This window comes from Micromys minutus (assembly GCF_963924665.1).
Source record: "Micromys minutus genome assembly, chromosome: 29".
In the NCBI taxonomy this organism is placed as follows: Eukaryota; Metazoa; Chordata; class Mammalia; order Rodentia; family Muridae; genus Micromys; species Micromys minutus.
The window spans coordinates 19888227-19913677 of NC_137964.1; the positions used below are offsets into that span (position 1 = coordinate 19888227).

Here is a 25451-nt window from a genome sequence, read left to right on the forward strand (position 1 = left end):
ACAAACGTAAAGGGAATGATTTGGAAGTGGGCAGTTCAGCGGTATATTCATGACGTTGTAGCCTTCCTTCCGGGTGTAAGCCTTTCTCCTGCTGGGCTAGAGAGATAGACATTTGTATACATTCTTACCCCTTTAGCTTCTGCAACAAATAGAATTGTTTCAAGTTTGCTCTATGGATTGCTCTTGGCTGATTCGACATAAACAGTTGGCTTTGTGTGGATCTTGTTCCTTGGAACTTTGCTGAAGAGGGTGGGAGAGGGGGAACGGAGAGAGAGGGAGGGAGAAAAAGGGTGGGGTAAGGGAGGGAGAAAGACTTAGCAGTTTTTTTTTTAACTATTTTATTTTTATCTGTGCACTTGTGTGTGAGCCAACGTGAGTGCAGGTGCCCAAGAAGTCCAGAAGACGGTGGCAGCAGATCCCTTGGAGCTGAAGTGACACGTGATTGGGGAGGTCCCAACCCCACCCCCATATTAAGAAACAATTCAAGAGCAGTATGTATGTCACCAAACCATCTGTCCTGCTCCCAGTTGTTTGAAAGGTTGTTTTGTTTGGGTTTGGTTTGGTTTGGTTTGGTTTGGTTTTTGGTATTGGTTTTGTTGAGTTGGCTGATTTTTCGTTTTGTTTTGTTTTATCTCTGCTGTGCCCCCACTTCCCTTTCTCCCGCTAAGTTTAGCTTTACATCGCTCATTTCTAGAGTATGAAGTCGGATCATGGATTTGCCCTCTTCACCTTTTAATGTTGCTGCTCACCAGCAGTATATTACCCTGACAGAGCGGCTTTCCCTGCCGTCCTCCAGGATTACTACTATTACTTCTCCTCCTCCTCCTCCTCCTCCTCCTCCTCCTCCTCCTCCTCCTCCTCCTCCTCCTCCTCCTCCTCCTCCCAACTCTTGAAAGTGTGGTTCAGTGTATCCGTGTATCTCGTCTCTCTTTCTCTCATCCGTGACTAGCCCAGTCCACTCCTGTGCTGTTAATCATTTGAAACAAATCATAAAAACAAAGGTCTGTCCTGGGCAGTGCTCCACATGGGCTTGCGTCTGTGGGTGTTGGCAGTGTGTTTCTGATCTATTTGGGTCCAGCTGGATCGTGGCATCCCAAACCTCTGTTCCATTTTTAGCATTGTTGAAATGCACTTTGTTACCAAGAGCATCCCCTTTCTTTCCTTCTCGTTCTTAGATGCCCTTGCCTAAAAGAAGATTTCTGTGATGAACTCCAGTTCATTGGAGCACCTTTACAAATGGACCTGCCCCTCCCCCGTGCCGAGCACCACCCTGCCCTGTAATCCAGCTCACTGTTATCTCAGGAAGGCCTGGGGAGCTGGGGAAGGGGCACCAGAGGAGGAGGAGGCACTGTGACCTCCCCTCCAAGATGCAAGAAGATGCCAATGGTGAGGCTGGACGGACACCGAGGGACACAGCTGAGATTTGACACACGGATGAGAAAGCATTAATTATCTGGAAATAGAATTCAAAATATTTTAGATGGAGTCAAATTAGCCTCCAGCTGGGACTCCGGCTGAGCAGATGTCACCCTGACATATCTCACTGCCTCTGCCTCCCTGAATCTCTGCCACCTGAGTTTAATTCACAGAGCTTAGCCCGGTTCTTGTGCTCAAACTCCACACCAGAGAGGTCTGGCCCTGGTGCAGGCATAGAAGCCAATGGTGAGGGGGACGCAGGGTCACAGTCCAGGGTCCACCTAGCTAAGGTCTTGTCCTGGACACAGGCTGTCATCATAAAATGCATATGGGCTTCAGAAAGGACAGTGCCTCTCCCCACAGGATGCAGACAGTGTTCAGGACTCGCGCCTGTACCCGTGATGACAGAGAGGAATTCCCCGCTGCTCTGTAAGTGATGGTGTGTGGCTCAGACCTGCCAGCGAGAGGATAAATGGCCCTCGGGAGCCTGAGAATGTGTGAAAGCCCAGATCATAAAGAGCCGTTTTCTTAACAAAATCAATCTTTAGATGTATGGTTTTCACAGTTGGGATGGAAAAAACACAAAATGTGGTAATCGCACAGAAAAAAAAAATGCAAACACTCTAGCAGATCCAAGAGCTTTCTGTGTGGAAAGGTGAGTGTTGGGCCTCCATCGAGTTTGTTTAGAAATGGCAGCATTTGTCCTGCAAGGTGGGAACTCATTCATGAGGCCTTTGCTTGCCTGATGTACCTGTCAGGACTCTGCAGGATGCTGTGCTGGTCTCTCCTGGACACACCCTTCTCATATCTGACTCTTGTCAATCTCACGGTCAGCCCCGCCCCTGACAATGACCGATACAGGCTAGACACAATTTTTCTCTAGGTTCAGAAACATGACCTCCCACATCAGCTGTCCACTGCCAACTTCAAAAATTGCCACTCCAGGGCTCGAAGAACGAATATGTGTTTTCTTCCTATTTTATAGGTCAGAAATCGGGACACAGAGGTCACAGCTAGAGTCGAGGTGTCAGTGGGTTGCCTGCCTCTATGGAGACCTGAGGGCAAGCCCTGAGTATGTCGGAGAATTCAGTGCCTGTGGTCTTAACACTGAGGTCCCTCTTCCCCTGTGGCTATCAGTTGAGGCTTTACTGACTTGCTGGGTCTTGTGTTCACTGTGGCTTGCATCTCTGTCCTCAGAGCTGTCTCTTCCTTCTGGTTCATTGGTGTGGTCCACCTGGGAATGAGTATCCTTCCAGAAGGAGTCATGTGATGACACTGCCCCATCTGGGTCCTCCAAGCTCCTCGTCATAACCAGTCTCCACAGTATCTATCTTTCCCCAGATCGGTGACATGCTCACAGATTCTGGGATATGGTAGTGGACATCTAAGGGAGTATTTTTCTGCCAACCATAGCATGATGAGTGGAGTGGAGGTTGTCCTGACTCCGTTTCCCCACGTGAGGTGTCCCATGACCCAAAGAGGGCTTCTCCATCCACCATATCTGATAAGAAGGTCAAACTTCCCAAAGTCAACAGTTTCCAAAGGTTCACCACTGAACTATGTGCAGTGAGTGACTCGGGATGCCCTCAGATGTGGGATTCTGGGGTACTGTGGACAGATGTTGGAGCTGCTCCCCTTTGAAGTGTGTGGGGGTCTTCTATGCCTGTTAATGATTTAGGAATATGAATGCTAGGCCAAAGCTCAGCTTTCAAGCACTGGAGAAGACATTAGCTTTCTAAGCACAGACAGACAAGGTTAAATGAACACCTGAGGCTCCTTCTGGCATGTAACCTTGTGTGCAATCTGTGTTCAGAAAAATGCCTTTAAAAAAATCAGGCGGCCAGAGTCTCTTTCATAGACCTCTCAATGAAACCTGATATTATCTTTACTCCATCTCCACAGAAGAAGGCTATCTCCTGGCAAGATTGCTGCCCAACCCATCCTTACCCCCTTCCCTGAAGCAGTTCAAGCCCCCTTTCCCTTGTTCCCACTCTGAGCCTTGATTTCCTGGTTTCTTCTCCTGGGATGCTCCCCTCCCCATCACCATCCTGGAGAATCTCCCTTGGTGGGGAGTCAAGTACCACTGTGGAGCTTCGTCAATCTCCCCAGGGGTCTTCAAAGCAAAAATGAAATACACAAGAAATTTTCAAAGAATGATTGGTAAGGATAAGGAGTAAGCACAGTGGAACTAATGAATCAGGCACACCAGATGCAAATGGTAGATAAACTCTAATCCTCATGCACAAGACGTCCAGCTCCAAGCCCTGGGATGTTAGAATTCTGACTGACAGCTGAATCTGGCAACAGCAGAGCCAAAGGCATGCAGGAGGACACATGCCACTTTTCTGCTGGCCACACTTCTTTTCCATTACAAGATATGCCTTCTTTGGTAACCGATGCTAAAGAGGATAATGACTGTAATGCTTTCAAAATGTCTATCCTTAAAAAGCAGTATCCATCTCTGTCCTCGTTAGCTTTGTCAACTTTGAGTCATTAGAGAAAAGCCCCCATTGAGGAATTGCCTAGATCAGATTGACCTGTGGGAATGTCTATGGGGAGTGTTCTTGATTGTTAACTAATATAGACATGGGTGGCATCATTCCCCAGCCAGCCCACTGTGGGTGGTGTCATTCCCCAGCCAGCCCACTGTGGGTGGTGCCATTCTCCAGCCAGCCCACTGTGGGTGGTATCATTCCCCAGGCAGGTGGTCCTAGGTTGTACAATAGGGCTGGATAAATGTGAGTGAGTGATTGAGCCAGCAAGCAGGGTTCCTTCATAGTTTCTGTTTCAAGTCTCTAAGTTTCTGCTCCAACTTTCTTCAGTGGTGGACTGTGACCTAGAAGTTTAAGGCAAATAAACTCTTTTCCTTCCCTAAGTTGCTTTAGGGCAGTGCGTTTTATCACAGCCACAGAAAGGAACTGAGTACAGCCACCTAGCTGTGCCACCTGCCTGTCTCCACTGATGAGAGGTTCAGTAGTCAATGCAGGAAGAGGCCACCACCATCTCCATTGCCAATAAACAGGGCTATGATGGAGCATGCCCCGGAAGTCACCTGTAACCTCAAGTAGTACCAAAGTAGCTTCCATGAAGCCACCCCTTATTTCAGTAGGAGCAAACTAACCGCAGTATGAGATAAAAGAAAGTCTCCAATGTTGACAGCCACTACTAAGGGGTCCAGAGACAGAAGGAGCTGCAGCAGATATGGGGGGAGCTAGGGGGTACATATGGAGAAAGATTGACACTTGGATGTTCTCAGAGCCTCACAGAGCCACGTACCCTTAGCTTTTCAGTCAGACATGTTCTGGTCCTCCTGGCTAACTGCTGGTGTGGTGGGCCAAGGGCCATAGGGTCTGGGATTTCTCTTCCTTCAGATGTCTCCGTGGGGTTTGCGTCCCCCTCCTCTGGGTAGGACTCCGGCTACTTCAATCCCATTTGCTCCCTGGAGACTCCACTAAGAGACCAGAGCTTTCAGCGAGTGTCTCGAAGCCTCCGATGTCATTAGGCTGTGTTTCTGGTTCCCGAGTGAAGCGGAAAATCCCGGGACTAGGGTTTCACACCAGTGCGCACGTACACAGTCTGCAGTTCCCTGATATCCTGGCTCAGTGGTGGATGATCTATGAGCTTCCGGGGCTGAATGCTAAGCATTTAGGATACAAATTCAACATCCACTCGGGGCCTGGGGACCCACCAAAGCACAGCTTATTAGTGAGCGTGGAAAGCAAGATGAGGAACTTGGGACTTAGCACTCCTCCCACAGGGGCATGACCCATGTGCATCCTAAGAGGATCAGGCCATTTGATGGGCCCGAGGAAGATGAAAAGCTCTGTAGAAGCAGACAAGGGCCAGGTATGTGTGGGCGGCTTGAAGGCAAGGATATCGGCTCTAATGAAGTGGGGCTCCCTGAAAGTGAGCATCAGATACCCAGGCGCTGTCTCCTCTTGATGCCCGGGATTCTGCCAACAGAACAGAGTGTCATTTGTGAAGAACATCATTCTTTTCTCAGAGAATCTTCATTCTGGACCCCAGGGATCCTAAGACCCTGATAGGCATCTCTGATGAAGAGAGGGGCCGTGACCCGTGCCTGTGCTTTGGCTCTGATTGGTGCAGGGATGATCACATGATCCAGCCAATCCATCCTGGTAAACTTCGCCCTAGGGTTGGTGGGAAAGACACTCACACTTTTCACCTGCTGTGTCCTGGCTCTAAAGATTGACTCCCTACTGCCAGGCAGAGGGAGCTTCAGAACTTCCTCGGGGCTGACAGTAGCTGGGTCTGGGAGGAAGCAAGGGTGGCCAGTGCCACCCTGACACAGTGACCGAAGCCTTAGAAGCTACAACAACAGCTAAGATGAAGTCAAGAGCTCCGTTCTGATGAGGTCATGAAGCCTAGTGATGGCCAAACCTGCTCTGTGGAGTTTTGATCCCCGGAGCCACCTGTTCCCCTACCCTATTGTTTCCTAAACAGACCTGAGGGATCATCTTTTGTTTCTACCACCCAGCTGTGCCACACTGAACCCCAGCTCTCAAGCCTCAGTTTCCCCTCTGTGAGTGGAGACAAAGTGGCCCCAAATGAAGCTATCGTTGGCATAAGGATACTGGGGCCATTATGTCTCTACCTCTGCATTTCTATGCCCACCCTTGGGAACGAGGCAGAGAAACAGTGGCTATGCAGAAACCCCGATGTCCTCAAAGGATGCTGTTCTCAGAACCAGGAGCCAAAACTTCATTGCCTGTCTGTCCACTCTGCATCCACACTGCTCAGACAGAGGGAAGAGTCTGCTGTCTGGGGTGGAGTCCTTGAAGGGTTCTGACAAAGACCTGTCCTTCAGAGTGTCTCACCACACTCAAACAGGCTTCCAGGCTGTTCCTGTGGGAGGAAAGCAAGCTTAGCTTCAGAGCCCCGCCCCTGAGAGCTGAAAGAGTTTTTTAGACAATCAGGAGATGGAAAGCCAGCCATGGCAAAGCTGTTATGTTTCCACCGGTTCGCCAGAGATCTGAGGGAAGGAGTTGGAGATACTGGGGTCCCCCTGAAGCCTTCACCTCCACTCATCCTACAGTGTATGGAGAAAGTGGGGTGCTATAAGGAAACCACTTATGGGAAGCATTCACGGGGCTCAGGGGGGTACATCTGGGTCACACCAAGAGAACATAGATGTGGCCATTGTGATTGACATGCTTATCACCATGGGATGCTCACATGCTGGAGACACGAAACATACACAGTGCATGTAAGTAACCCAGTGAGAACATGCCACAGCAGACACAGGTTCCCCAAAGTGACAGAGAGAGAGAGAGAGAGAGAGAGAGATCAGACACAGGAAATGCACAAAAATCACCCATCCCAGCCCTGTGCTTAAATAGGTGACACACAGGGCCAAACAGAAACAGGTACCCCAGACAAGGACCAACACAATGACATGTACAAAGGACCCAGGATGATGACACATTCTGATCATGAGGCAGTTTAGACACAAGCAATGTGGACAATATGTACAAGCCGCTCATGCCTCAGCGGGACATGCGTGGGAAGTCCGCCCGTCACCCAGGTGAGCAGGCACAGGCTCCACAAAGCCTGTGGTTAGCGGGCATATATAATACATGGGAGTTGACTTATTTTCCAGCGTCAATAACTCAGTAAATGTGTTGCAGCAAAGCCTTTATTTCCTAGATTATAAAATATGCTTATGCAGACAGTTCTGGTTGACGCCTACATAAATCTTTCTGTCGAGTTCTGCCGCCCTGGCTCACCCCAGCTCCCCTGCTCTTCACACAACTGGGGTGTGTAACCGCTGAGTCCAGATGTGAGAGAGCACGGGTCCCAGGAAGCTTCTGGAAGCTTCGACTTGGCTGGCACTGTGTGAGAGGACACCTGCTTCCTGCATTATTAAAGGACCCTCAGGATGCTTGTTGCTGAACCTTGGGGGTGAGACAGCTCCTCGCTGCCCATCTTTGCACTTCCCCCAGTAAAGTGATACAGCTCTGTAGTCTCCCAGAACTCACACAGTGAAGCCAAGGACCATGGACAGTGTAGGTCCCTGACTGGAGTGAGAAGAGGCAGGGAAGACTGTGTGGATCAGGAACTTCAGTGCAGAGCTGTCTGATCTGAGCCTATACCATGCATGTGCAGGGTATCAGCTCTAAGGTGTGTAGGAAGGCTGTTCACCTTGGTGGCTGTGACCTGTGTGTGTGTGTGTGGGTGGGTGGGTGTGTGTGTGTGTGTGACATGACGCAGTAGATTTGGAATCCTTGGCTTCCTAGGTCTGCAACTAGCCAATTAATTTCCTTGTCTACAAAGTGGGGTATAATGGATAAATGAGCAGACAGGATCTCATCATCCAAACTGTCCAGAGTTCCCATCTGCAGCCTTGAGATGCAGGAATCAGGAGCCAGTCTTAGCAGAAATGGTGACCTATGCCCACAGCACACCTAGGTTTTGGGCTCCCTTGTTGCAAACCCTGATGCCCAGGCTTTGGCACCCCTCTCTCTGTGTAAAGATTCCAGACTCCCCACGGCCATGCTTTGTGGGACAGGCTTGGGAGTTGGACCACCCCCTTATAATGACTTTGCCCACACTGTCCCCGAGCTCTTCTCCCAGTGAGGGTATCACTTGTCTCTGATTGGCTTTTTCTCTCTGTGTGGAGCATGGAGAGCTAAGGGGGGGAGGGGGGTCCTGTGTGGATTAAAAATGCATTAAAGCTCTCAAAGGACATCCGAGTCCATTCAGGTCCTCTAGAACAGAACGTGGGCCTCAGAGCTGTGCTGTGTCACACCCAGCCCTGAGTGTCCCCTCCAGCGTCATCTCCAGTGCCCACTTCCTTCTCGAGGTCTGTGCAGGGATGCTCTCCTGTCGGTTTAATTACAAGCCCATAGTGCACAAATGCAGTTAGGAGAGAAAGGGACTCGGGCCCCTTGGAGGGTAATTATGTGCTTGTTACAGCTCGTTTGCTGTAGCTCATGGTGTGTGTAACTCACCCTAGGAGCCCAACAAGGACCTGGGTGGCGCGGCGTCCTGTGCCACTCAGCACATGTTTCTAAGTTTCTACCATGGCCAGGCGCTGTCCCTGAAAATACTGCTGGGCAGAGCCACCCTGGCCCTTGGGGAGTCTTCTGTCTACATGGGATTTCGCAGGAGCCTGAGACATTCCAATCAAGGCAAAAGTTACACCAGCAGACAACAAAGGAAGAGCCTGGCAGGCTCTAAAGACTAAGCAGAGAGATACAGGAAAGATGTCCCCAGGAAGTGACATTTGGCATGGGAATTTTGAGCTAGGTAGGTAAGATACTGGGAAAAACCAGAACAAAACAAAACAGCAGAGGCTCAAGTTCATGAAGAGGTCACACAGAATCCCTGAATATTCAAAGCTATGTCCCTATCCACTTTCCTGCACCTGCTCCCAGCCTTCCAGCCTCCCAGCCTCTCAGTCTCCCAGCCTCTCAGTCTCCCAGCCTCCCAGCCTCCCAGCCTCTCAGTCTCCCAGCCTCCCAGCCTCTCAGCCTCCCTGCTTCACAGCCTCTCAGCCTCCCTGCTTCCTAGCCTTCCTGCCTCCCAGCCTCCCAGCCTCTCAGTCTCCCAGCCTCCCAGCCTCTCAGTCTCCCAGCCTCCCAGCCTCTCAGTCTCCCAGCCTCCCAGCCTCTCAGCCTCCCTGCTTCACAGCCTCTCAGCCTCCCTGCTTCCTAGCCTTCCTGCCTCCCAGCCTCCCAGCCTCTCAGTCTCCCAGCGTCCCAGCCTCCCAGTCTCCCAGCCTCCCAGCCTCTCAGTCTCCCAGCCTCCCAGATTATCAGTCTCCAAGCCTCCCAGCCTCTCAGCCTCCCTGCTTCCCAGCCTCCCTGCCTCTTAGCCTCCCTCTCTCCCAACATCCCTCTCTCCCAGCCTCCTTGCCTTCCTGCCTCTTAGCCTCCCTGCCTTCCTGACTCCCTCTCTCACAGCCTCCCTGAATCCTAGCCTCCCTGCCTCCCAGCCTCCGTGCCTTCCAGACTTTGCTTTGTTTCATACCCCTTGCAGCCTCCCTTCGGGAGCCAAGAGACCCAGTTTGGAAGCCTGCAGAGAATGGAACCAGAAATGGTTGGAAAAGGCAAAGAAAGAACAAGGCTCAGCAAGAAACCAGAACTGTGTCTCTGGGAACACTGGCATGCCATTTTTGTCACTAAGCTTTGGAGGAAGTGAATGACACCATCTCAAGTTAGCACCCTGCCAGGCAGGAGAGGAAGAGAACAGAAGAGAACAGGCTGACTGCTGGCGTGCCTCCTAGAACATTCCGCCATCACCCACTATGGTCCAACTGCCTCTCTCCGGCAGCTATGCCCTGGGTGGAATGGCAGTAGGTGACTTGTTAACTCTCCCTTGAGACTGAAGAGGGCTGGAGAAGCCCTGGTTCCCTAGAGGCTCTGATATCCACAACCCAGACACCAAGGGCTGGAGGGATGCTCTGGGTAGGTCTGCATCACACCTAATAGTTCCTGAGACAGGGGTACTCTGAGCGTTGATGCCCAAGTTGGGGCTGTTCACCATGTCACACCCCACAACCTTCAGGATCACAGAGGACAAAGACGAGTGTCTGGCACTGGGACATAGTGGGAACCACAGGGGACTATAAGTGTATTGCACAATGAAGGGATAAACCCACTGGACCCTGAGTACACTGCATGCTTAGAGGATGGCCAGGGAAGCTATGCACTTACGGCGCACAGATAGGAGAGCCACAAGGGGACTGTGGGCACGCTGCACACTCAGGGGTGCAGCCCAGCTGCAGGGAGCTGCTCTCTGCAGGCTCCCCACATAGGACCAGAAATCATGCAAGCGACAGGTGAGTCAGAGCAAGATGGAGCCGGCTGGGAGTGGCCTGAGAACCCCATGTCATAGGGGCTGAGTCTGGGCGAAGGCTTGCTTCCCCCACAAAGCCAAAGCTGAGAGGACAGTCCGGGGCTGGCCTTGTGTTTACCACTGTGGGAGAAGGACCTGCTCTGTCCTGTCCCCAGGGTACCCTCGACGTGTGACTTTCCTGAAGTTTCACCTGGGGCTCACTTCCATGGCAACATTCCAGCCTGAGGCAGGAAGGCCCGTCATCCCACCTGACTCTAGTCTGACTGCCCCAGACCCCTCTCAGAATAGATACCAGCTTCATATTGAGTCACAGTAGCTATGACTTGTACCCTGTGGTGCACTCTGGGAGAGGCAAAGATGTTCCCCCACTGTGACCAGAGGAAAGACATCTTGTGCACCAGCCTCAAGCCCAGGTGGGAGGAGCCTGACCAATGTCCATCCATTGCACACAGCAAGGCTATTTCCCTTAGAATTAACACAGAGTTTGAGGAGGAGCAGCAGCCACCACCCTTGCTGTCTACCGTCACTACTACCGGTATGGAGGCCGTGAGGAGTTATCACCGAACCGCCTGGGAGCAGAGCCCTGAGCCTTCCCGCCCGTGTTCAGATTTTTAAATACATTCTCTAACGGTTATGAAGACCCCATGGCAGAAGACTGCAGGGATGACATTGGGAGAACGAATTTAGTTGTCAACTACCTCCCTCAGAACATGACCCAGGAGGAACTACAGAGTCTGTTCAGCAGCATTGGCGACGTTGAATCTGCAAAGCTTATTCGGGATAAAGTTGCAGGGCACAGCTTGGGCTACAGCTTTGTGAACTATGTGACTGCAAAAGATGGAGGGAGAGAGAGAGAGAGAGAGAGAGAGAGAGAGAGAGCAATCAGCACACTGGACGGCTTGAGACTCCAGTCCAAAACCATTAAGGTGTCCCATGCTTGCCCAAGCTCAGAGGCCATCAAAGATGCCAGCTTGTTTGGAGGCCCTGTGCACCCTGTGTCTGGATTTCTGGTGTCGATGTCCCCGGCAATGCTTCCTCGGGCTGGTGCATCTTCATCTACAACCTTGGGACAGACGCCGATGAGGGGATCCTCTGGCAGATGGTTGGCCCCTTTGGTGCAATTACCAGTGGGAAAGTGATTTGTGATTTCAACACCAACAAGAGCAAAGGGTTTGGTTTCGTGACCGTGACAAACCACGAAGAAGCTGCAAAGGCGGTAGCAAGTCTGATGGCTACCACCTGGGGGACAAAATTTTACAGGTTTCCTCCAAAACCAACAAGTCCCACAAATACCTCGCTCATGCTTTTTCCTTTCCTTTTTTCTTTCTTGTACAGAATAGATAATTAAGAGTGGAGAAGTTGGAACATTTTTTGTTAGTGTACAACTCATTTAGCACCAATTTTCACAAGTGTTTGTCTTAGTCTAAATGAGACGTGCAAAGGTTTTTATACTCTGGGGTGCATCCGGCATGTCCAAGTGCTTGGAACCCCACAAATGTTAGACCAATTTTAAGTTTCTTAAGTTATCTCCTTTAAAGTACATCAGAAACTGAAACCTAAGTAGACTGCACTAACCAGTCACTCTGGATGCTGGTGGAACGGAAGCAAGCTTTTACTACCTTTGATGTCCCCACAGACTGGATTTAAAACAAAACAAAAGAATCTTTTTAAAAAAAGTCTTAGTTTTAGTTTTTGACCTAAAGGTGTTAGACAGATGGGGAGTGTGTTTTTTTTTCTCAACTGCTTCACCAGTTTAAGCAATCTCTGCTTTCGCTGACAGGAACTTTGCCCTCCCCAGCAGTCCCACTGCTGCCCCCTGCCCACTCAGCCCAGCTCTCTGGTGATGGGAGCAGCAGCAGGGCCTATACTCTGGGGCTCCCACCAGGGGAGCTGGGAAGAAGTTCCACACGTTGGGTTGAGCCCAGTTCCAGTATATTCCAGAGTCAAACCTGAGCTCCGGGCACGCCTGAAGATGCCCCACTCCTCTGACATCTTGAGTGTCTGCTCACACATTGCATGCATGGTGTCCACACATCAGATACTGTTGTTCATGCAACTTCCCGAGTTTCCAAGACCATTCAACCTAGCCTGAATGCACAACGGCTGCTCTGGCTTTAATGACACACAAACATGTGAGCATTGTGCTTCTCACGTCCCTTCTTGTGAGCACTAGACTTTTTCCAACCTTAGGATTTTTTTTTTTTTTTTTTTTTTTTTTTTTTTTTGCTTTGAAATTTTGCTTTTGTATGGACACTCGGCACAAAAGTACTTCTTGCCAGCTATCTATTAACAAAAACTTTTGATTTGTAGTTTTAAGGATTAACCCTCAAAGTTCTCTTCAGAACTGCCTTGACGTTTGGGGTTCTGTTCTGTTAATTTTCTTTTGTGTTTTTGTTGGTTTTGTTTGTTTGTTTGTTTGTTTTACTTTTGCATTTAAAACCATTAAATTTGATTTTGTTTTGCTCAAAATAAAATAAAAAGAATTAACACAAGACTGGAGAGCTGCAAAAGCAGGCAAAGGGCATATGCAGCGTAGTTTTGCTCATAGCTGCAACCCAAAGGATGTGGATGGGGCTGTAGAGTCAATTACAGAGCAGCTGAGCCGGGGGCAGGAAGCACCAGGTTCCTAGTTCCCTGGATAGACTCCATTAAGCCCATCCTTCCTTCCTTCCTGATTAAATCTCCTCTAAGTGCAACCTTCCTGAGAGAAAGACAGACAGGGACAGAAAAAGACAGACAGAGAGAGACAGAGAACATGAGCTGCAGGCTTGTAGCTTGCATGGGCCACAGGTGGCATCTCAGGAACCCTGCCTCAGTTCCAAGCCAGAGATTCATGGTGCAATCTTTCCTGCCACATCGCTATCTGGGAACCCTACAGTGACTGATGACCATGGACCTTGTTCTCTCCTCCCAGTGGTATCCCCAAGGGGGATCCATGATAAATTCAAGAGCAGGTGTACCCCAGTCAGGGACCTGGTTTCTCTCTACCATATTCACTGACCAGATTTAGCTAGAAACTTCTCTGGACCACCCAAGAAGAGACAAGGGAAGGTGAGACAAAGCATTGTTTGCTTCCTAATTGGAAAAAACAAACAAAACCCTAACCATTCAACTACAACAACATTGTAGCTGTTTTACCTTATCCAGTTTTATCTTACAGTTTCTGCTACTTGTGGTCTACTACAGTCTAAATCTATAAAACAAACAAACAAACAAATCCCAGATAAATAACTGATATTTTTTAACTGCATGCCCTTTTAAGGGATGGCCTAAAATCTCGCTTTATGATGTCTATTTACCTGGAATGTGGATTTTGCCTCTGGCCATGTCCCAGTTGCCTCCTGCTTGTTAGCCTGAAGCATCTGCACCCTGTATGCTTCCTGTCTATCAATCTGGCACATGTTCTGCCATATCCTCCATAGACCCTGTTTGCTGGTCTGCCACTCCCATGCAATAAATGCTTCCACCTGCCAGTTAGTTACTCAGCAGCCTTGGCCATGCAATCAACAATGATTGGTTTAAATAATCCTTACCTGGGAGGCTGACACTGTGTTGTGATACCCAGGTCACCAACCTATTTCACCTGGTCTCACAGGTGTGTATCACCTCCCAGCCTCTCAGGAAGAAAACCCGATTATAGTTCATTGACAGAGATATCAGAATCACAGCTCTCCTGATATTGGTATAGCTAATCAGTCACTACTACTGCTATTAATCTCTTACTATGACTGTAACGTACAACCTACTAACCAAGGAGTGACTATGACTCAGCTGGCAGGACCTATAGTAATGAGGCCGGTGAATCAAACATCTGCTAGGCTGTATGTATATGAGCCAAACCCTCAAGTATCAGCCCAAACCCCACTCTACCACCAACAGCTAATTTTAGCAGCACAAAGAAGCAGTCTGTTGCAGCCAATGAGGAAACGCATTTGGAAGGGCTGTCTTTATCTTGTGCACCAATCTGCCTAGGAGGATCCAAACCAGACAGTTCCCTGTGTTATCCCCTTCCTCCCTAAGCCTGAAATTTGCCCTGGGGTGCTTACCCCAACCCCTGGGATACAGACCCTTGGGCTAAAATATACTGCATATACCATAGGTGTTAAAACTTTGGAGACACCATCCTGTCCGGATGCCTTTAACCACAGATTGTGAAGCCCAAGACTCTAGTTAAGGACATTAAGAGTTTATTTCATCAAAATCACAACACGTCTTCACTATAGCAGCAACTAACTCATCATCGCCCCTCTGCTGTAAACGACACACACACACACACCACTCTTCCTAATTTATGTGGGGCCAAATTATACATAGATAACAAATGATTGCAGAAGCTGGAGTCGGGAGCCTATAAATAACCCACACGCTTTCACTCACTGGAGATGGGACGCCGAGACAGGTTTTGCTCTTGACTTCCCTCGGTATATCAACTACATAAGAGCGCGTACTGCAAAAGGCCAGAAACTGGGAATAAAGGACAGTCTGAGCCTGCCCTGCTTCAGTGGGAGCTCAGAGTGCATGGGAAGGATACAGTGTTCTCACTACTAGGAACTCAGCAGGGTAGGTTGGACCCTGGGTCACTGGCGTTTGGTTTGAGGGAGAATGAGATGCTGAGCAGAGGCCACACACATACTATAGACAGGACTTGTCACCAGAGTCTCAGCTTGGCCTCAGCCTGTGTTGGCCAAAGGGGCTCAGGAGGGTAAGTCACATGGGCCCATTTGGCTAATAGATTTAAGTCCTAGTTTGGTCAGAACAAAACCTGGTCCTATAGCCTTGTGGCTTCTGGATGCCTGTAGGAGGTTGTCACTTAGGGGCTGGGGTGTGGCTCAGTGTGGAGTGCTTGCCTGGTTATGCCAGGCCCTGGCTCTATTTCATTACAGTGAAGAAAAGAGAAAATCTAAGCTGAAAAGATCCATAGAACTGAGCAGAAACATTCTAAAGCCAAGTAAGACATGGGCGTAAGAAGGGTCACCGGGATGTCAGGGATCTCATGGGAAGTGAGAGTTTTCCAGTATTGGGGCCAGACTGGTTGTCTGAACTGTGAATATCACAGACACTTAGGCTCCTGCCACACTGGTTGGCCCATCACAGTCTGCTCCACAATTCTCTGGGATCCATGAGGACATTGTTCACAAGACATTGTTACAATGACTGTACTTCCCAGGGCTGCATCCATTCACACCAACCCCAAAAGCCCCATAACAGGAAGAAATCAACCTCTGCAAGGTGGCTGGTCTGGTGCATCACATGAGGGACATCCATTGTCTAAGCTGTCTGGTGCTTGTTGACTCTTACACGGAGGAGGCGTGTCTAAGTAATGAGAAGGCAGACCCTAGGGGTAGTTACAGTCCTAGGAAGCCAGGAGATGCAGGTGCAGGGGGATATTCAGCAGGAGAGCTCAGAGGAGGTCGTAGACAGTAGAGAGGCTCATGTTTGAAAAGGACATTCTAAGGCTGACTTTAGGTCTATTGAAGAACAGCTTGCAGAGAAGAGACTGTGTCAACTCCCATACCGTGGCTCCTTTAGACTGTCTTCACAAAGCTCCATACAAAAGGATAGTGGGTAACTCCAAACAAGCAAAGGTGGAGAGCCCAGAGCCAGCTGTACAGTTAGGATAGCTGGTGGCTCAATGAGTGTCTCCTTACATGAAGATGTACATTCAAATTGGCGTTGACCTTGATCCCCCACATGACTTGGTCACCTCTGTTGACCCTCTGGAGAGGCATAGGATGTTGAATAGCCCTTTGAACTCTGGGTCTCCTTCAAGACTGAGGCTATGTCCTCTTATAGCTGCATCTTTACATCATTTAAAGCAGCCTTGCTGGTATTGTGCTCTGTGTACATGGTAACAAGGAGGGTTCGGACTTAGTGGTCGCCATGGGCTACTCTGTGCTCTGGTGTCTATAGAGGAAGTGCCTACCACGCCAGGGAAGGAGGGCCACATCATCACTGGCCACACCATCCTGAGTTCACTTAAAGTGCCAGGCAGGACATTCTGCACAGGCATAGGAAGGGGCCGTTATCCCAGGCCGAGGCACTAAGGAGGAGAGGGACCCACGATGGAGGCAGGGTATATGTTTTGTTTCTCTGCTTCGGGGAAGGCACTTCTTTTGAATGGCAGCTACCCTGTTCACACAGCCGATAGGTCTACACGGTGGGCAGAATGGCTGCTCTTGTCCCAAGGGCTTAGCTTTGTAGATGCCGTGCCTGGCCGGGTACCATTGACCTAAGAACCACAGAAAGAGATAGACAATAGTTTTGAGAGGTAGAACTCATTCCATGGAGTGGGAATGGATTTGGGTCTGAAGACCTGTGAGGATAGGGGGCCCCTTCTGAGACACAAGGCTCTGAACACCCAAAGAGTCCAGACCAGAGCACCCTGTGAAGGTTCCTACCCCACCAAGCCTGGGTTCTTAGCATTTCATCAGCCAGGCAAATTCTCTTCATGGAAGATGCCATGCACCAGGAACTTTTGGGACTGTTCCACAAAGCTATGCCTCATCTTTGCTCCCATGAGGTCATTCCCATGAAGAGACAGACAATGGCCACTAGGCAGATGGCCGAGGTGGGAGTTTGACTATGAAATCAGTGACACTTTGGCTTTGTGCCATCTGGGAAGGAAATGCTAGACCAGAGGGTCTTGACCCCTTTGGGGATGCACATCAGATGTGTTACGATTCCTGACAGTTGCAAAATTACAATTAGGAAGTAGCGATGGAAATAATTTTATGGTTAGGGGTCACCACAACATGAGGGACACAGTGTTAGGAGGGTTGGGAACCACTGTTCTAGAGCAAGGCGTTAGTAGATGGCAGATAAGTGGAGTGTGTGAGAGGCAAGACCCTTCTAGGAGCCTGGAGAAGGAGCTGTGGGTGGAGCGCTGTAGTTAAACCCGCTTGCAGCAGCATGCATCCTCCATTAAGCAGAGGCTGTGTCCACTTTCGAAGCAGGCTCGAAGCATGGCTGGTCCTGGTAACAGGCACACACTAACCAGAGCCCTAAAGATGGTGAGAGGAAGGAGGAAGGCATTTAGAAGAGGTTTAGTGAAGCAAAGGGAAGGGACTCAGGGGTCACATTTTGACTCACGGTGTCTGAACTGAAAGGTTTCGTGTTCGAGGTACGGGCCGAGCTGCTTGTGAGGGACCAGACCTTCGTCTTGTGCTTGAAGGCAGCTCTCACCTTCAAAGGCAGAAAGAGAAGCCTTAGAGGGAACTCCAGAAGTTGACATAGTAAACTCTGAGGGGTTATTGACAACAGCCTCTAGAGGCTTGCTGTGACTTGAGCCCCAAGCACCCAACAGAAGGGCAGGGACATCAAAGTTTGTACCAATGTCAAGATCAGAGTCAGTGGTTCCTATGCTGAGCCTGACAAGGGTTCGATTACCCTAGACAATGCTGCCCTTCTTCCTCTGCCTTTTTCACGGAAGTGAAAAGCTACTTCGAGCTCTCAGGGGGTGGGGATGGACATACCTCTGAGTTCAGGAGACAGTGAAAGAGAAAGATGAAGAGCCCCTAGGAAGGAAGAGGAGAGAACATCAGAGCCGCACACTGACATAAGGTCCGTTACATAAGCCTGAGGTTGTTGTGAGCACAGCTCACTGTGGGGGAGGAGGTGGGCTTGGTATGACCCTGATCCTGAGGTCAACAGCCTCATGGAAGGGAAATTTCCAGATGACTCCATTCGGGGAAGGACAAAGAGCCTAATTATCATCTCCCCAACTTCCAAGCAGAGGAGACCAGACTCCCTCTTAACCAGTTCTTGGTCATCAAACCTTGTTGGGATGATGGGGGCCAACAGTGTCCCATGCCTGTTGGCCTGCAGGCTTTCCTTACCTGTAAAGAGTTGAGGATGGCAAACATGTATTGGAAGACCAAGGCCCGGTCACTGACGGCAAGCACCCCGAACACCCATGATGTCCCCAGGATGGGCAGCAGCACAGCCACAGCCTTGGCTGTCAACCTGGAACAGGGACAGTGACCTTCAAGTAGGCAGTGGGCAGGCAAACCAAGTCAGGAGGACCTAAGGGTACCAGGTTTGCTGTGAGAAGAAATGGCTCTGTGGGGAAGGAGAATGGCTTGTCTGGGGACACCGAGGGCATAGTAGGTAGTGACTTCCTTGGTAGATCTGCTGACACTAACCTGCTAGCCCAGGGTACACTTATCTCTGAAGCCCCCACGGAGCCCAAGCAGGACCTGCACTTGGTGGCTGTTCTGCAACGGGAGCTAGGTGATGAAGACACCTCCCGGCTGGGTTCTGGGAGAGGTGGTGGGTAGAAGAGCATGGTAGAATATAAATGTTCTGGGAATAGTGCCATCCTTGGTAATGTAGGTGCCAGGCTAAGATAGGACAAAGGCCTGGGTTGGACATGAGAGCTGGTGACAGACTGGTGACCCTGACCCCCAAAGACCAAAGGTCTAGGGGTAGAGTGAGGCAGAATAGGCCCTGTCCTGGTCAGGCTACAATGGACAGAGGACAAACCCGGCTCCCCCACCCCTTCAGACAGAAGATGAACAGAAATGTCCTTGGCCCCCATGAGCTTACTTCCTCATTCAGGCACAGCCTAGAAAGTTTCAGGGGCAGAAAAAAGCCCAAGAGAGCTGACTCCGCTTGTCTAGTTAATTTATAGTGTTTAGAGTAATTATCTCATCGATGTTGTGGCTTGAAGATACTTTTTGCTCTGGTTTTAAAGTCACTTATGGGATGCCAGCAGCCTGATATCCTAGCTGTCCCAACAGGAGCTCCCAAGTCACCTGAGAGGGTGCCCTACGCCTTGATCCTTAGGGTTCAGGGTGCTTACAGTTCTCTATGGTCCAAGAGGGCTGTGAATCTTAGGTCCTTGAGTCTCACGAGTAGATTCCACCCACTTAGGTACAAAGCCTGGCCACTGTCCCCATATCCCCACGCCCCAACCCCTATATAGGAAGGAAGACACTCTGGCCACTGCTGAACTGCCTCTAGCAGAGCAGTGTGGATTTGCGCATGAAGCCCATACAGAGGAGAGGCTCAAAATGGGAACTGATCCCAGCAGACAGTATCTCTGTGAATGGGGTCTCTACTAGGATCAGGACTTCATGGTTGCTGTGCCTCCCTCTGCCTCATCCAATCACCATAGGCTTTTCCTGGCGTTTGCCATTGGCAGGTCCCAGCGGATAAACACCAGGGATCCAAACAGCTTCAAGTGGCATGTCAGTCCCATGGGGTATGGGGTACTTCCAAAGACCCCCTCCTCCCTTCGTGGCAGCCCAACATGTGTGGAACACTGCTTGCCAGGATGTTCCCTCACAAGGCATCCCTTGGGGAGGGTCCTGCATTTTCCTTTCCACCATGAATGTAGCAAATGGCAGAGGGGCCTCTTGCTGTCGGAACTAGAAATCAGATCTTCCTATCTGGAGTCTTCGTCTCATGTCCCTCCAGCTGTCTCCGATTCTGGCTGGAGATGTCCCAGGAGGGCATCTATACATGCTTCCCATGGCTGCCTTGAGACCTTGCATCACCAAGATAGGTAATGGAATAAGGACCCAAACCAAAGGCTGTTCACGTAAGCCTTGAGGATGCAGAGCCAGTGAAGACTCAGGTGCTAGTAGCCCTATGGGATGTGAACAGTTGGGGTCAACTCACTTGAAGGCACTGGGGTCCCCATGTATCTTGTAGCTGTCGGTGCTTATGTGGGAGATGACCCTTGTCACAGCAACCAGGATAACAATGTTGACCTGCAAGCAGGGAGAGAGAGGCAGTAAGGAGCCAGACCTATTCACAAGACTGGAACCTGTCCCACAGTAGCCACTCCATAGCTAACAGAGAACACAGAGGGTACAAACTCAAGGCAGGTCCTTCGGGCTTTGAGCAGGCCAGATGCCACCTAAGCCTGCCCTTCTGTATGCTCCCGAGCAAAGACGGGCAAGGCAGAGACTCAGTTCTCATCCCACCAGCATCGGAGCAGAGAAAAATCAGTGTGACCTTTGGGGTCAGATAAAACAGCTCAAAGCTCATCTCATGCTTACTCATTCCATTTGACCCCGGACACCTCTCTGGATCCTGGGAATCTCTACTCCCCCACGGAATGAGAAAGACCGGCTGCTGCGAACCAACTGGGCAAAGAGAAGATGCTTCGTTTATCTGGCCCACGGAAGGCAGCTGGTTCTCATCACCACACATGTGATGTTTGAAAGTCGTAGCCATATTGGCTGTTATCTGTGCCCAGCCCTGCCCCTGGCCCTGCCCCTGCCCTGCCCCTGCCCCTGGCCCTGGCCCTGCCCCTGCCCTGCCCCTGGCCCTGCCCCTGCGTAGGGACCTGCTGGGTGGCTCCCATGCTAAATCCATACTCCCTAGACTCAGACTCTCAGCTCCTCCCTCACTTAGCAGCTCTCCTGGATCCTAAATATTAAGGGACATGGTGGGACTAGCAGAGGGAACGTCTCTTCCCTCGTTTCTCTCTGTTAGAGGGGACTCTGGGGGATTGTGAGAGCTATGTGTGTCCAGGGCCCACTTCCTTAAGTGCTAAAATCATGATGATTCTCATGAAGTCAGCTACAGGCTCATGACCCAACATCACCATCAGGCCTTCCCGAGAGGCTGCTAGCCTGTCCAGCCTTGTAAAGCAGCTGGTCCTAGCAATCCAAGGGAGGCTGGTAGTCAAGACCTCCAACCCCACAGCCCTGTGGCAATGTGCCTGCATTAGTAACCTGGGTGGATGAGTCCCAGGCCATTCTGAGGACCCCACCCCATCCCCATCCCAGCATAAAATGCCTGATTTGGGGGGGGGGGTGAGATGCTTTCCTCTCTCTGCTTCCAGCTGGTACTTTTCCACCCTAGCTCTTTCCCTCTGCCTCCTCCCAGTTCCCATCAGTCATCCAGAGCCTTTTGTTAAAGGTTTTCAGATGAGACAATTCTGGGTCTGTTCTACTAAAAAAGAAAAAAACAAAACAAAACAAAACAAAAAAAAAAAAAAAAAAACCCGAGGCACTATGGGTACCTCGCCTGTCCTGTCTAGACTCTTGCTTACACTACCATCAGGCATGAACAAAAGCTTAACCATCACCTTCCCTCTGTGCCTGTTGCCCTGGGTAACAACAGAGTCTCCCAAGGTCAGAGAAGATGGGAGAGGTTAATGCAAGAGCAGCTAGCACAGTGTCACGCAGCGTCCAGTAATTCGTTCACTCTCCAGGCTTCCTACAACAGATGACGGTGTCCAGAAAACTGCATTTGACAGGAGCAAGGAGGGACAGCAAGGTGACAGGCCACGGGCTTTTAGTTTAGTTATATTGGTACTTGTACAAGCTATTCGGGGTGACTGATTCCAGGGATGGGGGTGTTACTCCCAAACCACCATGGCGATTTACACATGAGAGCACCCTGCTGACTTCAGTCATGGCCCCCTGAGGCTGTGTGCCCCATATCCCACAGAGCATCTGATGTGACTTGGAGGAGAGTGTGAAGCCCTAGGTCACATCATTATAGACCCTTTTTCTCATGAGTCAGTTGAAGGGAGTGGGGGATGCCTTTGCATTTGTATACCTGGTTCATTTTCAGAATGGTGGAGTTTTTACAGCACAATTCTTCTTTGCCTTTCCCCAGATTTGGGGGGAGGGGAGGCAGAGTGAGCCACTTTCCCACTGGCATGCTGCCAGCCTGCCCCTTCCGCTTTGGGAATGTACAACTTAGCTACCTCACACACCTGCAAAGCCTGCTGGCTGCTGGTTAGAAGCAAATAGGTTATGCACCAGTGGATTAAAGATGTGGACCCTGGGGCTCTCTGTAGGCCACACTTATGACACAGCTACACTCCTGCCTGCCTAAGGTCTTGAGGTCCTGTGTCCCCTGGAGGAGACACGGTTGGGGTGAACATACAGTTGGGGGTGAGCAATCTGTAGAAAAATCATGGTGATTGAAAAGCTAGTACTAAGCTTGCCCTTCCCTTGTGGAAAAGTTGCCACTAGGGGACAGAGTAGTAGATACAGGCAAAGACTGTTCATATATTCTGAATTTTTTCACATATTTCTAAGATTTCTTCTCAACTATGTCTGTTAATGAATTTTAAAAATCAAGTCACCTAACTACTTTTTAAATTTGGAACAATTATAAATTAAAAGGAAAATTGCCTGAAACTTGTTTTTCAGTGAACATGACAACAGCATTCTTGGGGGCGTCACAAAGCTCCATCATAATGAGCAGGCCACATGAGCTCAAGGTCACAGCACCTGCTCTGGACACTGTAGAAGGTGATTCCATCTCAGGCCTCCTTGGGTCAAAGAGAAGAGACTTAGCTCCGTATCTCATGCTTCCTAAACCAACAGGACAATCAACTCAAGGTGGAGTGTTTCACAACCATGAGAATGTGACAGGCGATCACTTCGGGATTTGGGGGGGGACTAATCTCAAGAACCACACAGTGTCCCAACAGCAGCAAAGTAACCCATGTTGCTATCGGTCCCAGGTCTCCACCAATTTCCTCCTTTATAGGGTTTTCAGGGTTTTGTTTCTGCCTTCCACACAGCCAGGGTGTCTGGTTTCATCTAGAGACCTAGGACCTAGTCCACCATATCTGTAATGACTTATCTATATGTCTGTGGTCTTGCAATCTGTTGCCTTGCAGAGACCATCCTGTAGACAGTGGCATCGGGAGAGGATGGTCTTGGGTCTGTGTAGTGAGAGCGGGCCTGGTTCCTTGACTGCACTCTACTCACTTTGGCCCACGTTCTGATGGAACTAGAAAGGCCTGTCTTAGTTGGGAGGCTGTGTGGGGTGACTGTCAGGGACTTGGCCTCGAGTTTCAGGACCTGTCAAGATGGAAACAAGCCATTAAGGGCAAACACCAGAGAGACAATTCCAAGCTGTGTGTCAGAATAGAAGAGGCCAGACACTCAAAATAGAACCCATAGGCCAGAATGACCCAGGAAAAGATCATGGTGACTTCTGGGGAGGAAGGGTAGGTGAGGCTTCTGGGACTGGGCAAGGCTCTGCAGCTCTGTCAACTTAGGATCATTTAGGAGCTTATGGGGTTAAAAACAAAAAAGAACAGGAATGTTCACAAGTATTTTACATGGAGAAATTACCCACATCTGCATACATACACAGACATTATATGTGTATGATGTATATGCTGTATATGTATATGTTCTCTAGTGGAATGTATCTATGTCCCACCATCCCTGTGTCTGCCTGGGAACTCTATGTATAGACTCACATGTGGCTGTTGACTTACATGTCTCTAGCTTTGTGTAACTGTGACTCTCTGTGTCTATAACTCTATATAGACTTGATCTATCTATGTGCCTATAGCTCTGGCTCTGACATGTCTATGTGCCTGTAGCTCTGTGTAGCCATGGATCTATGTACCCATAGCTCTTAATATCTGTGGATCTATGAGCCTGTAGCTCTGTGTCTGTATTTGTGGGCCTATGCCTGTAGTTCTGTGTATCAACATATGTATGGATCTACAGCTCTGTGAATGTGTAGATGGGCCTGTAGATCTGTGCGGTGGTTTGTATATGCTTGTCCCAGGAAGTGGCACTATTAGAAGGCCCTGTTGGAGTAGGTGTGGCCTTGGAGGAAGTGTGCCATTGTGGTGTGGGCTTTAAGAACCTTATCCTAGTTGCCTGAAAACCAATATTCTGCTAGCAGCCTTCAGATGAAGATGGGACTCGGCATCATGAGGAGAGCCTGTGAGAGGCTGGTTATTGGTAAAGCCTAATTGCAGCTGAAGACCTCAGTGTATTGGAGATGCCTGTACCATGGGATGACTACCAAGAACAGCAGTGGCAGTGGAGTGGATCAACCTGAGCTTAATGTATTAGAGAGGATAGAGTTGGAGAACTGATCATGTGCAGATCCCAGACATTGATCCCAGTACCATGGGATGATCACCAAGAACAGCAGCAGCAGTGGAGTGGATCAATCTGAGCTTAGTGTGCTACAGAGAAGTGATACTATCCCTTTGGAGGAGCCCAGAAGATCATGTGTGGATCCCCGACATTGAAACAAGATGCTGTAACACTGAAGTTGCCTCAGAGAACCCAAGATGTTTGAGATGCCAGAACTGTGGGCTATCTGCTGAGGAAAGCTGCTAATAGGGAATGAAACCATCCCAGGAAAAAGAAGTTTGTTGCAGTCAACAAAGATGAAAAAAACGAGTTGGAGATCTGAAGACTACTTTGACATCAGATATAGAGATGGAGAGTTTGGAGTTTTCCCAGCTGTTTTCCTGTCTTGCTTTGGGGGTTACAGTTAAGTGGTTGGATGAATCTCAGAAGAGACTTTAAACTTTGGAGTTTTAACATTGTTGAGACTGCTATAGACTATGGGAACTTTTGAAGTTGGACTAAATGTATTTTGCATTATGCTATGTTTACATATGGCCCCCATAGACTCATGTTTGAACAAGCCTATGGGGGCCAGGGAGTGGAATGTTACGGTTTGCATATGCTTGGCCCAGGAAATAGCACTATTAGAAAAAGTGTAGCCCTGTTGAAGTAGGTGTGGCCTTATTGGAATGGGTGTGTCACTGAGGATGTCGGCTTTAAGACCCTCTCCACCCTGCTCACAGATGGCTGAAGAGAAAGGTAGGCGCTGGGTTCCCAACTCCCTCTCTCAATGCTATACCCGTGGTGCTCCAGATACCCAGAGGGGAGGCCAGAAACCATTATGGACTACCAGAATCAACCTTTGTCCTACCTTCTCCCAGGGAAGGGCGGTTGGGAAGGGGGCACTTTGACAATACCTATTCTCTTCCCAAAGTCTTTTATCATGACTGGGGGCATCAGTGTCCAGGCTCTTTGGGCTGACTTACATTCCTTTGTGATCAAGCCTCTATCCCATAATATTATAATATCACTTGATATTGAGGTGAAGGCATTCAGAGAAGTGATGTATTATTAAACTGAGGTCCTTGTAATCAAACAGCTATGGTCCCACACAGGCCGATGGCCAAGGAGAGAGGAGACCAGAGGGCCAACCTGATGAGCATTTGATTTCAGTTATCTGACTTCGATGACAATAAGAGACCAAGTCCTTCATTCAAGCCCCTGCTCTATAGTACTTTCCTGCAAGAGCTTGAGCAGTTAAAGCCCTGGAGAACTGCTGGTCTATTGGACAGGGCTACATTTAGCATCCTCAAATTGGATGGGGCAGGGGAGGTCCTGATGCTGAAGGGCTTGGTTCTGCTTGTCTCTTTAGCTCAAAGCCTAGGAAGCCCACAGCAGCCCATTACTGCCCAT

At 49.6% G+C, this 25451-nt stretch overlaps 1 protein-coding gene across 2 annotated transcripts in view; it reads right to left on the reverse strand.

The window, feature by feature from the left end:
• Positions 1-14467: 14467 nt before the first annotated feature.
• ADGRD1 (adhesion G protein-coupled receptor D1) overlaps positions 14468-25451 on the reverse strand; it is a 108136-nt gene continuing 97152 nt past the window's right edge. For both annotated transcript variants that reach the window (XM_080940719.1, XM_080940718.1), the window contains 5 exons: positions 19858-19949; positions 18072-18198; positions 17709-17750; positions 17326-17418; positions 14468-16465 (listed from right to left, as the gene is read on the reverse strand). In XM_080940719.1, coding sequence (XP_080796845.1) covers positions 16370-16465; positions 17326-17418; positions 17709-17750; positions 18072-18198; positions 19858-19949 — 450 coding nt within the window. In that variant the 3' untranslated portion in view covers positions 14468-16369. The remainder of the gene's footprint in view (positions 16466-17325; positions 17419-17708; positions 17751-18071; positions 18199-19857; positions 19950-25451) is intronic.